Genomic DNA, 14,674 nt, shown 5'->3' with positions numbered 1-14,674 from the left:
AGTTGTCGGTATCTATAAACGACTAAACATCTAAAACTAATCTCAATGCAGAGAAAATAAAAATTTATTAAAGAGGTTTATTGACATCTGCTAGAAGATGCTTTGGCACCGATACTAGCTTATGGATACTCCAAGAAGACAATTCTCCAATAGCTCCAAGAAAGACCCGAAACTAAGCCGTACATGCACGGCGTGAAAGCGTAAAAATGACATTACTACGATAGAATTCTCACAGTCTCTCACAATCTTCTGATATTAATCGATTGAAGATGTGCAGGCCACAATGAAGATGGAAATGCGGGAAAAGCGTGTCTTTACTTTGAAACAATTGTCGTATCAATTACGTTAAATTTGGAAGTCTCTTCCCGAAACTTTGGCAGAAAATATACTTTGACGTTACTAAGTCGTAATCAACAACTGAGTAGACCAAACAATATCTTAGATAAACGTATTGAAGCGTATATGTATAATATATTTAAAAGTTATATATTTATTTTTCAAAAATCTTTTCTTTTCCAGGACAAAAGCTAATACGTTCTTGTGTCACTGACTGTACATAGCGATATATAACGATATTTTCGGAATCACAAAAACAATTTTTACTAACATTTAAAAGTTCTTGAGATGTGGCAGTACGTATCAGAATGTTAACTCGTCACGTTGTAACTGTTTTTTTTCGTGTTACGAATGGTTTCTTCGAATTTTCATACTTTCGCTTGAACATGCTAGAACACTATACTCGCTCGTTTATTTTAAAATTATTTTAATATTACACTAAATTTCTGTCAAATTCTGTTAAATTATCATGAAAAAGAAAATCGTGGAATCTACTGTGGACGTAACTTTGCCATTAAAAATTAAAACTAAATAATTTAAAATCTTGGCACTTTTCTTTAAATCTAAGATCCTATAAATTTCGAAGTATGTAGAAATTAAGCTATGTTAAATTACAAAGACGTAACAGCACATTGTTCATCGCTGGTGTAATTTTTTTTTCAATCGTTCAAAAACCACATCAAGTTCAATCATGTCCGAAATGAGATAAAACGAAAGTGTTTAGTGGGGATCACATTTGAGACTGGTTCGGAAAAAAACGTACGTACTAATACAGAATAAGAAAGTAAACAAAAGTGTTTGATGTTTCCTTAGAGAGAAGCGATAACAAAACAGCTTTAAAAATGTAGAAAGGAAAGGATTGAAACACGAGCAAATATTCGATCGCTTATTCTTCAGCGCAATTACGATGCTATTGCCGAATAGGGAATGAAAAGAATCGATAAGTAATTTCCTGCAGTTTGTCGAACACATGGAATAGTTGATATAGTCCGCAATCTTATTCTGAAAAATGACCGGCAAGAAAGACGTCGGCCAAAACCGATACGCTGTTCTTAGATTATATCTAACCATCCCAGGTTTATGGCCATATCATAGTCTTCGCGACAGATGTATTTGCTTCGTTCCGTTGTTTGCATTCTGCTTTAGTATTCTAATACCTCAGGTATATACATCATTGTGCTGTAAAGTTACCGCTTGTGTGTTTTCTTTCTTTAAACAATCAAAAATCTAACATATTGACACGCAATTATTTAACAAACTATGATCAAATATCACACCCGCACGCACACACCTGTTAAATTTTTTTAACTATACATATAAAATTTTAATATAGTCAGAAAACAGAAAAAGTAAAGAAGAGAAAACAAATGTCAGATAAATTTTTATTTAATCAAAAGAATGTAAATATTTTACGAGAAATGTTTGTACAGTTATAGAGAAATTGTGTTTCCTGAATATTATTTTTATGCTATTTTTATTTTATACATTTTCGTCAACATTACATCAACATTGTAGTTTTGCCATATAGTTCCCATTTAATCAAACATACTTATTTTAGTCACGAAATCATTTTTCTTAAGTTGCATGTCTTCAAAAAGCTTTTGAGGGTTGTCTTTATTTATCACAGCGCGATTTCCAGAAGTTCGAAAACTTTTCTCGTACGTGTGAAATTATAAAGAAACGCATATATCTACATATGTAACTTGAAATTCTAAAAATGACTAATTTCGCCATTGCGTTAATTTTATTCTGACTCAAACACAGATACTTTACTTAGTAATCGGCTCGATAACTCTCGATGACGTATTCGAATGTATGCCAGCGATATTAATCACTATAATATTCAGCTCTAAAATATTGATCATAATGTTAAATGGTGAGAAAGTAAGTGATGAATTTTAATGTCGCGTTATCTCTTTTTATACGAAAATATGTTATAACAGCATAAAATACGCGAGCATATATTTAGGTAAAGACTTGTCTTAACATTATACAAAAGGACTGGCTATCAGTAAATACAAATGTAGAAAAGATTATTCTGCAACGACATACGAGGTACGGACAATATCTGGCGACATTTTACGCAGGTATGTACAATGATAGAACAATAGAAACTTACGAGAACATTTTGAATACATATACATATGTACGTAAGCGTGCATTTTGTTGCATTCATATCCCCCGTAATATTAGGAAACTTTATCATTGAATCGTAAGAAAACATATTTATTGTAAAGAAAATTAAATTTTTGTAATATATTTATAAGCTTGTGATTAAGGTGTCGCCACACACATATCATTTCCCCAGTTTACATGCATATTACGGCGTGTCTGTTTGTGCTTAAACCAATCATGCTGACTCTGATGGCGGACAATACCGTCAATGTGACAAAATCATCTATACCGTTTGCATCGAGATTACCTTATCGCGTGGAATACGGCCAGAGTTTCAATCAATACTTGTATCCAATAGCAGTGCATTGTTATGCGGCTGTTATCTCTCATTCCTTCATAACAATCGCGGTCGATATTTTGTACTACACCCTGATTCAACATGCTTGTGGAATGTTCTCCATTATTGGGTAAGAACAATATCTTTTGATAAGGTGAGATGCCCTTCTAAAATTGCACTCGATTACTTTAATGACACATAATCTCGAGGTCTCATTATGCCAAAAATGTCGGCATTTCTGGCGACGTTACAGACACACGCTGGAGAACATTGGTAAAAATAGTGAGGACAATTTTGATGCGACATTGGACAAGGTAACAGACGACAGTTATAGCAGAGCTTTGCAATGCTTGCGTAGACATCTTCTGGTGATAAAGTACATATGGAGAAACATCGTATAACATCTGCGTATCCATATTTCTACCATTGATATTCGATATTTATATATCAATTATAATTGGCGTTCTTATTTTACAGATTTGCGGAACACATAGAGTCCTTGTATACGAAGATATTTCTGGTGAATCTTAACTTAAATATGATCGGTTGCAGTTTATCTGGTATACAAGTATGTATCAATTTTTTTTTATACAAGTATTTTCGGAGCAAACAAATATTTTTTATTTCGATAACAATAAGCAACTTTGGAGAAAAATTAATATAAGTACCAATACCAATTTTGGAAATCGCTTTCAATAACTGCGGTATGAAATTTGGATTAACCAGTGCGAGAACCGAAAAAATGCAGAAGCAGCTGAAAATGTTTATTTTAGGTATTAATGAATTTAGACAAGAGCGCAAATGATATCGCCGGGCCCGTTACTATCTATGTTGCACAACTTATTCATCTGTTTCTTCATTTCTGGCAAGCTCAATTTTTACTAGACTACAGTGTCCTTCCATACGAATCTATGTAAGAATACAAAATCGTTCAAGCCACTAATTACTTAATTCTCCTAACTTTTTTCCGCTTTATGCTTCATGCCGTCAAGAACACTTTGAATTGAAAAATATAGTTTTATACGCTGTTGGTGCACTATTTACTATTGTTAAAAATAATCGCTAATGCAATTTACTATTGTTATAAAAAATTAAGACTACAATTCGAATTTGATGTAATTGCAACTCCTTTATCTTTAATCTTATATGACTAATTAGAACACAATTTGTATTTTTCTCTATGAATACTTTTGTCAGATTTCCCATTAATGCCTAATCTTAATTTATCTTATTTCGATAACAGCTGCAGGGCGAATTGGTATTACACTTCACAAAGATGTCGAAAACTTCTTCTCTTGATTTTGAATAGAACTACATCACCGTGTAAAATCACCGCTGGCAAAATAATAATTCTATCCATTGAAAGCTTTGCCACGGTAAGTATGAAATTTTATCATTACGTGTGTTTTCAAACTCTATTATTATAATTGCAGTTTACCAAGAAAATCATTTATTTCTTGAAGGTTTTAAAAACATCTCTGTCTTATCTCACTATGTTTCGTTCTCTCCAGTGATGCTTTGGTGCATATAACAATACGTATTTATAACATTCATCTCTTTAATGCAATAAAAATTTAATATATGACATATTTTCTTAATAATTTTTTAAGTTCAGAATATAAATGTTATTTAGCATATAACGCATACATTTTAATATAACAAATATCATCATCTTTTACTCAGAGATATACTGTTATCTTGCGTTATATCTAGAAATTTACATAGGAACATGTCAAAGTCCGCTTTTTTAAAACAATTATTAGCCTATATAGTTATACATGAATGTGCGTTGATTATTTATCGACATATACTATTATTATACATATCGAAGAATTTATCTTTCTCATGAACCCTTAAAAGATTTTTTGAAACTTAATACTCAAGGGTTTTTTGGGTCGCTGATTACGATTCTGGTGTCAGAATTACAAAATTTAAATGCAGATTTCATGCGCCATATTAGATCCACCATTATGAATTTGGTAAATCTGACCTCATGTGTAATCAGCAACTTGAAAAACTCCCGAGTACCGAGTCCCAGATAAATTGATTACATTTTTTGCAATTTTGACTTTTTACATTGAATCCACCATCTTGGATTTTCAAATTTTAAGATTTTGACTTCAGATTAGAAATCGGTGATCTCAAAAAACTCCCATATAAGCCTAGTTTCGGCATATCGTTTATGGGAATAATTTTTTGACTACAGAATATCTTATAGAAAACAAAATTTAGTAATTAAAACTTTAACTTTGAGCTGTTATATTGAGTCAATCGTCGGTAATTTTAGAATTGCGACTTCAGATTCAGAATTAGCAAATCTAAATATGAAGAGTAAAGACATGTGTGTGTGAAGCTGGCATCTCATTTCGTGAAAAATCACTAATTGTAGAGAGTTCTGACTTCCTTTAGAACTATTGTAGAACTCTCATGCGATAAAAATCCTGGCAGAAATAATTAGGAAATCATCCGGGGACAAAGTGATTTGCAGCGTGAAGTTACAAATCAGTTTGCACTTTTCAATTTTTTGGTCTTAAAAGCCAGTACTATGTGTTTAATGTATCAGGAACTCTAGAACTACTAGAAAGGAAGTCAGAACTCTCAACAATTAGTGATTTTCCACGAAATGAGATGCCAGCTTCACACACACTAAAGACATCGGAATAAAAGGAGTGTCAAACGTTCACACAGAATAGTTGATATAGTCCGCAATTTTCTTACTCTGAAAAATGATCGACAAGAAAGGCTCTATTCAAGCAACATTACAATAGTACGAGAAAAAATTATTTTTATAGAAAATAACATGTGATATACATTGGTTACGATATGTAGAAACTACATGACCACTCATACTTAATTACTTTATTTACATCTTTGAAAAACAAACAAATCTGAAAATTCTTGATGCACAATTAGTTTCAGTTTTATTACAATATTTTTTTAAAGCTTTATACAAAAATCATGATATTTTTTCTACCAGAAGTATTTAGAAATACATGAAGTTTTGACAACAACAATAAAAAATATATAAAAATATGCGAAAGTGGAATATCGTCGACAAGTAGGTTGAACATGTATCAGGTAAGAGGTATATAAATTGTATATTTTTATTAGTCAACTCAACTCGTTCATCGTGTAAAGCTGATAAACGGCCTTACTGATGACAGGCCCAAGCCGTCGTTTTTTGTCACCAAACTGAATGTTCGTTAATAATTGCTCGCCATTCTTACCAGCATTTTCTAAGGCTGTGATCAAAATTTGCGGCGAGGCATAACGTTCTACAATCGCCGTGGCTTTGTCCACAGACATGCCTTTCAATTGTAGCAACTGAGTAATAAACATTTCACTCACTTTAAACGTCTGAAAAAAACATATCGATAAACCAAAGCATTTTTCGTGTGCTGTACATAGAAATTTCCTAATATATACCCTTTGTTTAGAGGATGCTTTATTGAATTCTTTGAACTCCATCAGATGTACTGTACTACCTACATTATCTGTTCGTATGAGACGGTCTTTCTTGCATCCAACGAGTCTTTTATGCTAAAGTAAAATTGTCATTTATCGTAACAGCTGTTAACAAGCACACGTGCATGCAACTATACGGCGCTTCTCTTACGCACCTTATAAATTTGAATTAAAATCTTTGTTATACATGACAAGTACGACATAGAATCTTTATGATTCCTTGTATATTTTACGGTAAAGCCGTCTTGTACCAGACAATTAACAGAGGCTTGATATAGTGATGGGAGCGGTATAGAAAATCGGGCGTTCTTATCGATATTCTCAACTATGTACATCAAATTCTCAATACCAGACTGCTTCAATCGAAACTGCAATACAGAAAAGCCAAAACTATGCAGATAATTAAATAAAATACGGCGAAATCAAGGACGTATCAGGAGATGATAACATCTCATTACCTTTTGTTCGTGAAACCTTCCATCCACGATGCTGGCACTTAAATCATCCATTCGCTTTCTCTCTATTATGTGAGGCAAAATCAATTCATCATTAGTTTTTCGGCATCTGGCTATCCACGCAAAGTCACCGACTTTCAAACGACGAACTTCAAAGGATACACCAAGTTGCGTCAACTCCGTAAGCGTGGCATCGTGCTGAGGCTTTGTTTTTCCACTGGAATACATTCGACATAGCTAAAAAGCCTTTTTTATACTCAACAGGATCAATCGCGGCTGTATATATATACTCACCCACAAGTCTCTTGGGTGTCCACCAATAATATGATATCAAAGACGCCAGGTTCCAAAGAAATTTGCCTGTCGGCTTCTCTCGGTGGAACCTCATTTGCGTCCACCAGTCTTTTCGACGCATTCTTTTTAGTATTTCTAGCCTGTTTAACCACCGTTGCCTCTTCCCGTGCCTCAACTAGTTTACATTCTTCTTCAGGTTCCTTTCTCAACGTAGCTGTACGATCGTCTTTACTATCGGCCTCGGGAAGGCCAGCATCAACCGCTTTACTAGATTCCTGCCTCCTGTGCACCTCCAGCTTTTTATCCAGCATCGAGCACAGCTTTGTGCCGAAGTGCTGCAATATTATGCACTCCTTGCCGGACTCCAACGGCAGCGGATACCGTCTCAACGAGTCCAAAGCTTTCGTGAAGTGACCTTGTAGTTCTGAATTTCGGTGCACCGCTTCCTGCCTCCATTCGTCCAACCAGCTCTCGAATAGGCGATTCGGCCTGTCCGGCACGATTTTGATTCTTTTCATACTCCAATAAGTAAATTAAATAAATACCTTATAAGTAAATTAAATAAATACCTCATAAATACCTCATAAATAAGTACCTCATAAATAAATCACCTGCTTATTTACCAACAACACGGGCTCCTAACCTCAAAGATCGCAAAGAACGAACATTTAGCTTCAACGTTGATCATTTCTGCACGTCGTTTCTCTAAGGTGTGAAATGCAATATATTAATGTTAAACATTATCGTACGGATTGACTTGATTAATTGAATTCATATAAATTATCCATCATTGATGCGAATTTAAATCTCGGATCAATAGAAAGAGATTTGAGTCACGTGCCCATTCAGTACCAAATGCACGATGTAAACTAGGCCAAAGAGGATCATATAGAGTGGAAGCTGCCATAAGAGCACAATGTTAAATAGCGTGGCCGAGTTTCAGAGCCATCTACCAGCTCAGAGGCCACCCTAAATCCCCCCACTCTTCAATAATATATCGAGAAAAAAATCTTGCTCGCCGGGAATCGAACCCGGCTCGCGCGGATGACGGTCCGACGTCTAACGCACGCGGCTATCGCGTACACTCGGGAATACATAAATGTTAAACACTATATAAGCTGCACGGTGACACACTACACGTAGTGCGTCTCCGAACTGCCAGATGGCACGAATCGCGGTACTCGGCCAGCTTCCACTCTATATGATCCTCTTTGAACTAGGCCATAGTTCAGCGAAAAAAGTCGTCACGTGGTCATTTTTGTCGCTCTCGTACGATCAGTTTCAGCGGCACGTGAAGATGCACCTTTACGCTGTGTGTGTATGCGCGCGTAAACAAAAATGGAACGTTGATCTTGATGTCAGGTGCAGTGTGTAATATCGCAGGCGTCTATGCTATATGTACATTAGAGGTTAAGTGAAATTCGATTTTGATTGATCTGTAAACGTACGATGGAGCTGGGTCAAGAGGACGATCAAGGCGGACTGCGCGTCGACGGCAGACGCGCGTTGGAATTAAGACAGATCCGTATGCGAATGGGAGTATTCGGGCAAGCCGACGGCAGTGCGTACATAGAGCATGGCAACACGAAGGTTCTAGCCACCGTGTATGGTCCTCATCAGGTGTGAACGTTTTTAAATGCAAATCAATGATTGCACTTGGTTTTGAGATAAATTATGAATGCAAAAGAGCTTTCGGAGCTTGGGAACTGATGGAAATGTTTCACCGACATAGTAAAATTTTGCTGAAATATATAGAAAATTTTCTCTCGAGACTCAATTTCATTATTTCTTCATCAATATTTCTGCATAAATTCAATGCAGAATTATATTTTTAATTAAGAAGTAACACAATTCAGTACATTTCTGTGTTTTTGTTAATAATAGTTTTAACAGTATACTTTGACTTTTCTTACGTTTAACAATTTTACAGGGACAACTGTGATTTATTTCAAGATATAGTGGTTTTTAACTTTTATTTCATTTTTCCTCAATTTTGTAGTACTTTCAGTAAAATATTTCCATCAGACAAGTACACCGATGTGACAAGCTTTTCCCATCTGTTGCTTCTTCCATATCTTTCTATAATTATTATATTTCTCCTTTCCAAAGTGCAAGTATATTCCTATTGACTGAATATTCGTTTACCTCAATATTTATCTCGAGCTATTCCATATAATATTTGTGTATCTTTGTTACGTGATTTAGTCAAGAAGCAGCGCGTCGAGGAGCAGCACGAAGGCTACCGTAAATTGCCAGTACAGCATGGCCGTGTTTAGCTTCACTTCCGGTGAACGAAAGCGAAGACCCAGGGGAGATTGGAAATCGCAGGAGAGATCGGTGCAGTTACGCCATGCCATGGAGGCCATAATACACTTGGAACTGTATCCGCGCTCTCAGATCGACGTCTTTGTGGAGGTCCTACAGGTCGACGGTAGCGACTATTGTGCATCCGTGAATGCCGCGACGCTTGCATTAGTCGACGCTGGAATTCCGATCAAGGTTGACATCTGAAGGAGGCAATTTTACCTTTAGCACAAAATACAAATGCCATGTCATGTACAAAATGAATTTCTGATTATAGAATTATGCTATCGGCTGTTCTGTAACTCTCGTCAACAAGCCGTCAACAGAAGATGAAGATAAGACATTAGCGACGGGAGTACTAGACGCGAACTTTGTAGAGGAATGTTCGCCAGGAGTTACCTTGTCCGTTGTCGCGTTGCCGGGAACGAACAGTGACGTTGAAGCGAATGGGAGTGGTTTAATAGTAATAGCACATGGGGCAGGGCAGAGATTGCATTTGTCACGTTTGGAAGCACTCAAGTACCGCGCATTAAAAGGTTGCCAGGATATAAAGAACATATTGGATCGTGGTGTGAGGCATCATTTAACTGCGAATCTACTGCCTTCTTTTCTACAAAATTCGCTTGACTAGTGGAAAAGGGGATGATCTCACTCGGGACTCTTAGAGCTTATGTAATTTAATAGTCTTATAATAATCTTAAACAATCATGTATATACACAATCTAATAAAAAATTACTTTAAAAAATTAACAATTCTGAATTTCTCTTGTAGAAAAATATTTCGCTATTTCTCAGTTAAATAACATTCCATTTGTGAAATGTATTCCTCGAGAAAGAAGACGGGATTAGATTGCAGCACCAGGATATCTTTCCATGATCATTCCAACTCCCTAGGGGAAAAAAAAAGATAAAAATTACAAATCCAAGAAGGTAATTCATATAGTAATTAATAATTTCGAAGATTAAGATCAGACAAAAACTATCGACTGATCTTCTTCGCAAGATCGTATCTCAATTTTTTCGCAATTTCTGGTTTTTGTGCTTGAACGCTCGTTCTGGATCCGAAATTAAGCACAAACGCCGAAAATTGTATAAAATCGAGATACAACCTTGCGAAAGAGATCAGTGGCTATTTGCGTTATGTAACGATATTAAGTATTTTACTTGTCCGCCAGCCGCACAGGCCGAGATAAGTCCAAATTGTTGGTCCTCTTTAATAAGTCTATTAGCAGTGTGCGCCGCCAGCCGTACTCCGGTGGCGGCAAATGGATGCCCGATCGACAAGGATCCTCCCCAAGCGTTCCACTTGTTCAGATCTGGTACTCCGATCTTTGAACTTCTCTTTAGATAGTTCTGCGCGAAGAAATCAGAATCCATTGCTTTCAAATTAGCGCATATCTGTCCGGCAAACGCTTCGTGTATCTCCCACACTCCTATATCTTTCAATGTTAATTTTGCTTTATCTAGAACCTGCAAATAATTATGTGTATGAATCTTACTTTATACATTATATTTGTTATTATATAAAATATACATTATTCATTTGTGCGCTGCTTAGTAAATGAACGAAGAGTTTTGAGTTTAAAACCAGCCACGAACACCTCTGGTTTTTTTTTCGAACGCCACCTCTCAAGGGGAAGTGGCAACCCCTTTAGGGGTATAGCAGCCCTCCAGGCTACAGGTTTGGGTTGGCTAATGCTTTGGTTTGATACGCCGTCGAACTCGAAAATTTTCATTATCCCCAGTAAGTCGAAGAGAAATAGCTCATCGACAGCTTATGCTTACTTTGAGGTAGCCCGAAATCATACCTTCGGTATTGCGTACGATGGTCCTAGAAGCAGTTGATTCACCGGATCTTGAGAGACATACACAAAGGTACGCAAGTATGCCTTGGGTTTCAAACCAAGTTGTAGAGCTTTGTCCTCGCGCATTATCAACGCTGCTGATGCACCGTCGGTCAAGAAAGAGGCATTTGCCGCGGTGACGGTTCCGTAAGGTTTAACAAACGCGGGTTTCAACTTTGCCAGTTGTTCTTCTGTAGATACGCGAATACCGTTGTCTTTATCGACGACTTTATCAACGTTCGGCACTACAATGCAGAAATGTAAAACGAACCGTGTAAGTGTACAATGTTCAATATCGTAGGAATTAAATTAACCATTAACTTAACTAAATAATAAATTAGTATGGCTCATATGTGTTAAACACAAATTTCAAAGAATTTAAAGGACTCAGAGCCGTGACAGGGTGGCAGTGTCTAAATATTCTATTCTAAGTTTATTGCGAAAAAACTTAACTAAATAAATTAACCGTAACCGACACTGGTGGGGCATCCCATAAACGTATCCCACCGATAGTTGGTGCAATTTTTTTATATCATTCCTTTTGTAGAGAAGGTAGATTTCAGTACTTTGTTTACCGAAATTTCGTTCATCATATATTTATTCTTTCTACGCGTATACTTTGCTTTTTGTACCGCTTTTTAAAAAGGTAATTTTGTTAAGATATTTCTCACATAAGCAACGTTGTTCACTTCCGTGTATTCTCAACGTCGGTCCGCGTCTCACAATAGGAGGACGCGCACCGCGGACAAGCGTTCGTAAATGGAGATACCGTTTGTGTTTAGGGTAAGTTTGTGTCCCGCTCCAGATCTGGCCAGTGTAGTTAACGGTTAATAATATAAATTAAATATTGAAATATTCGTATACCTTTATAAGGTACTACATCCGACAGTAATCCCTGTTGCTGTGCTCGCGCAGCTAAAGTGTGCGAACGCAATGCGTAATCGTCTTGCTCTTTGCGTGTAACGCCAAACGCTGCTGCTAAACGATCGCAGCTGTGTCCCATAGTTTCACCGCTTGAAAACTCTGCCACAGCTGGTAGCTATACAAATGTAAAAATGTATACATACGGTGTCCCGAAAGTCGGGGATAAGATATTGCAGCACGAGAAGTTGTAAAAAATTAACTAATGAAAGTGCGCTCCATGTTTTTAGACAAAGCAGTATTTCAAGTATATGAGAGTTGAAATTATAATTAATCGTAATCGATTAAAGACTCATCTGTCATTTGTCGACGATCACGAGTGCGTTTGACATCTAGTAGCATCGCAGGCACGACACACGGACAGAAATGATTGGTTATATTATAAATTCTTATATACTTAAAGTACTGCTTTATTTTAAAAGACGGTGTGGACTTTTATCACTTAATTTTTCGTCAACTTTGGTGCTGCAATTTATTACCCACGGATTTCGGGACACCCTGTGTAACGTAATATTCTCACACAAAACACGAATATCATTTTCTTACAGAAAAACAATACAAAAAGATTATATACAACTTACATCGGGTACGAAATGTTGTGGTCTGATACTGGCCAAGAGACCTAGCTTATTTGGCAAAGTTTTCGCCTTGTTCGCTTGCAGCATCAGAGATCTCATAGGTCGACTATGCCGAATTGGAATATCCGACATAAATTCCACCCCACCTGCCACAATAGCGTCGTAAGCGCCATAACCGATTAAAGCCATACCAGTAGTAATAGCCTGATTACTGCTAATACACGCCATTGTTACTGTATGTGCAGGGATATGTTCGCTATATCCCGCGCCAATGGCGGCCTCTCTCCCGATATTGGAGGTTCGTACTTCTTGCATCACTGTGCCGTAGATAATATAATCGATTATCTCCTTGGGAAATCCAATTTTCTTCTGCAAGCTCCTATAAATAAGAAATGCTTTACTTTTACAAGTAACACTTAAGCGGTTACAACACTCTAGAGTCCACTCCAAAGAAAAAAAGCCAAACTTCGGTGACTTTCTCAGGAACATAATAAACATAGATGAAAATCTATTTAATCCTTGTAGGAAACCATCCGACGTGAGATATTGTTTTGATATTTTATTATTTGCCCGACTCATCGCTTTCCCTTGTTCCTCGTCTTTGAAAGCGATGTGACGGTCGCGTGACTCAATAATCGGGAGGTAACGGCGAAGATGACAAATATATATACACTGTGTGTCGGTCGCCGAAGGAGACTCGGATAAAGAGACTCAAGTAAAGCGAGCTGGCCTCTGGCGCCGCCATTTTGTTGAGGAAAAATTTATAAAAAATTCTTTTTACACTTCAATGTATAGAGAATAGTAAGGATTAAACAGATTTTCATTTATGTTTATTATATTCTTGAAAACATCATCAAAGATTGGCTCTTTTTGGGTGCTCTAGAGTATTGTAACTCCTTAAAGGCAATGAAAAATTTCAGTATACGTGGAATGATCTTAAAGGCATTTTGGAAATATTTAGAATTACTTCTGTATTCTAATTATAATTATTCACATTGATTGATCAAATTGAGGTTAACTTACACCAACGAATGTCTTGCGAGATCATAAGCCAGAAGGTTCTTGTAGTAAGTACCAGATTGCAAAAATGGAGTCCGCACTCCATCGACGAATACAATGTTATTGGAGGCATCGCTTTTTGTCGAATAAGTCTTGTTTATGAAAATTCCAGAATAGCGAGTGAAGGCTTCTGCGAAAGTAATAAAAAAAGTACTGTGAATATTGACAGTGGCAGTGCACGATATGTAAATGACACATAACTATACAGTGCAAGTAGGTGTTATAAGAAGGAGAACATTAATTTGAGTATAAATATACTCTTCTTAATAGGTACTCCCGTGGACTTTGTACCGGCAAATCTGCGTTTAACAATTTAGATGTAACATTTAATTGACTGCAAAAGAAAATTACGCCATACCATAATTAACAATTCCCTGTCGCGCCGCAAGGCAATTTTTCAGAAGAGGAAGCATATTGTGCGAGAGACGAATGAGACCTCCTTTTTTTTCCGATTATATGGTGCGCCCAGCACGAACGTTGAAAGACAGCAACTACGAATAACCACGAAACACTTGACTACACTGAAACTGAACTTTGATACTTTGATCCGCAGCATGACCATAGACCATGTAACACTAGAGACCAGCTTTAAGCCTCCGCTAGAGCTACTAGATAAAGGGGAGCTGACTCGTCCGCCATCTTGGAGCCCAAACGTTTGACTTTAACAAATGCATTTCGGCACAAGATATGAATTTCTTGTGCTAAATTAATTGTTAATAAAATTCAAATTACGTCTTTGTTTTTGGAAAGCTATATTTTTATTTATTTACAAATTAAATTAATAATATAGCTTTAATAATTAATTAAAAATATAGCTTTCCAAAAACAAAAACGTAATTTGGATTTTATTAACAATAAATTTAGAACAAGAAATTCATATCTTGTGCCGAAATGCATTTGTCGAAGTCAAACGTTTGGGCTCCAAGATGGCGGACGAGTCAGCTCCCCTTTATCTAGTAGCTCTAG

At 36.5% G+C, this 14,674-nt stretch overlaps 4 protein-coding genes across 10 annotated transcripts; 2 read left to right on the top strand and 2 right to left on the bottom strand.

The window, feature by feature from the left end:
• The first annotated feature begins 1,238 nt into the window (after positions 1-1,238).
• Positions 1,239-4,377, top strand: LOC105567908 (odorant receptor 13a-like). The gene is made up of 9 exons (XM_012023174.1): positions 1,239-1,498; positions 2,101-2,220; positions 2,306-2,423; positions 2,645-2,918; positions 3,042-3,164; positions 3,266-3,356; positions 3,562-3,701; positions 4,032-4,164; positions 4,252-4,377. Exons 1-9 carry the CDS (start codon positions 1,346-1,348, stop codon positions 4,300-4,302), a joined length of 1,203 nt encoding a protein of 400 aa, XP_011878564.1. The 5' UTR covers positions 1,239-1,345; the 3' UTR covers positions 4,303-4,377.
• A 1,179-nt stretch (positions 4,378-5,556) lies between these two features.
• LOC105567904 (crossover junction endonuclease MUS81) lies at positions 5,557-8,189 on the bottom strand. 7 transcript variants are annotated; one of them, XM_012023165.1, is made up of 7 exons: positions 7,844-7,873; positions 7,598-7,707; positions 7,003-7,521; positions 6,712-6,925; positions 6,409-6,621; positions 6,215-6,328; positions 5,557-6,145 (listed from the first exon to the last, which is right to left on the bottom strand). In XM_012023165.1, exons 2-7 carry the CDS (start codon positions 7,600-7,602, stop codon positions 5,900-5,902), a joined length of 1,311 nt encoding a protein of 436 aa, XP_011878555.1. In that variant the 5' UTR covers positions 7,603-7,707; positions 7,844-7,873; the 3' UTR covers positions 5,557-5,899. The 7 variants fall into 7 exon arrangements, with proteins under 7 accessions (XP_011878555.1, XP_011878559.1, XP_011878554.1 ...); XM_012023169.1 differs by having other exon boundaries at positions 7,003-7,491; positions 7,583-8,189; XM_012023164.1 differs by having other exon boundaries at positions 7,598-8,189.
• Positions 8,190-8,347: 158 nt separating this feature from the next.
• Positions 8,348-10,046, top strand: LOC105567906 (exosome complex component RRP41-like). The gene is made up of 3 exons (XM_012023171.1): positions 8,348-8,622; positions 9,208-9,501; positions 9,584-10,046. The coding sequence occupies exons 1-3, from the start codon at positions 8,452-8,454 to the stop codon at positions 9,935-9,937; spliced, it is 819 nt and encodes a 272-aa protein (XP_011878561.1). The 5' UTR covers positions 8,348-8,451; the 3' UTR covers positions 9,938-10,046.
• Positions 9,968-14,264, bottom strand: LOC105567907 (trifunctional enzyme subunit beta, mitochondrial). Its single transcript, XM_012023173.1, has 7 exons — positions 14,067-14,264; positions 13,673-13,838; positions 12,653-13,028; positions 12,015-12,189; positions 11,115-11,395; positions 10,471-10,776; positions 9,968-10,196 (listed from the first exon to the last, which is right to left on the bottom strand). Exons 1-7 carry the CDS (start codon positions 14,119-14,121, stop codon positions 10,152-10,154), a joined length of 1,404 nt encoding a protein of 467 aa, XP_011878563.1. The 5' UTR covers positions 14,122-14,264; the 3' UTR covers positions 9,968-10,151.
• Between the last annotated feature and the right edge of the window lie 410 nt (positions 14,265-14,674).

Source organism: Vollenhovia emeryi, unplaced genomic scaffold (assembly GCF_000949405.1).
Source record: "Vollenhovia emeryi isolate VEMERY1.0 unplaced genomic scaffold, V.emery_V1.0 DF939133.1, whole genome shotgun sequence".
Lineage (NCBI taxonomy): Eukaryota > Metazoa > Arthropoda > Insecta > Hymenoptera > Formicidae > Vollenhovia > Vollenhovia emeryi.
This window is presented reverse-complemented; position numbering and strand designations above follow the sequence as displayed.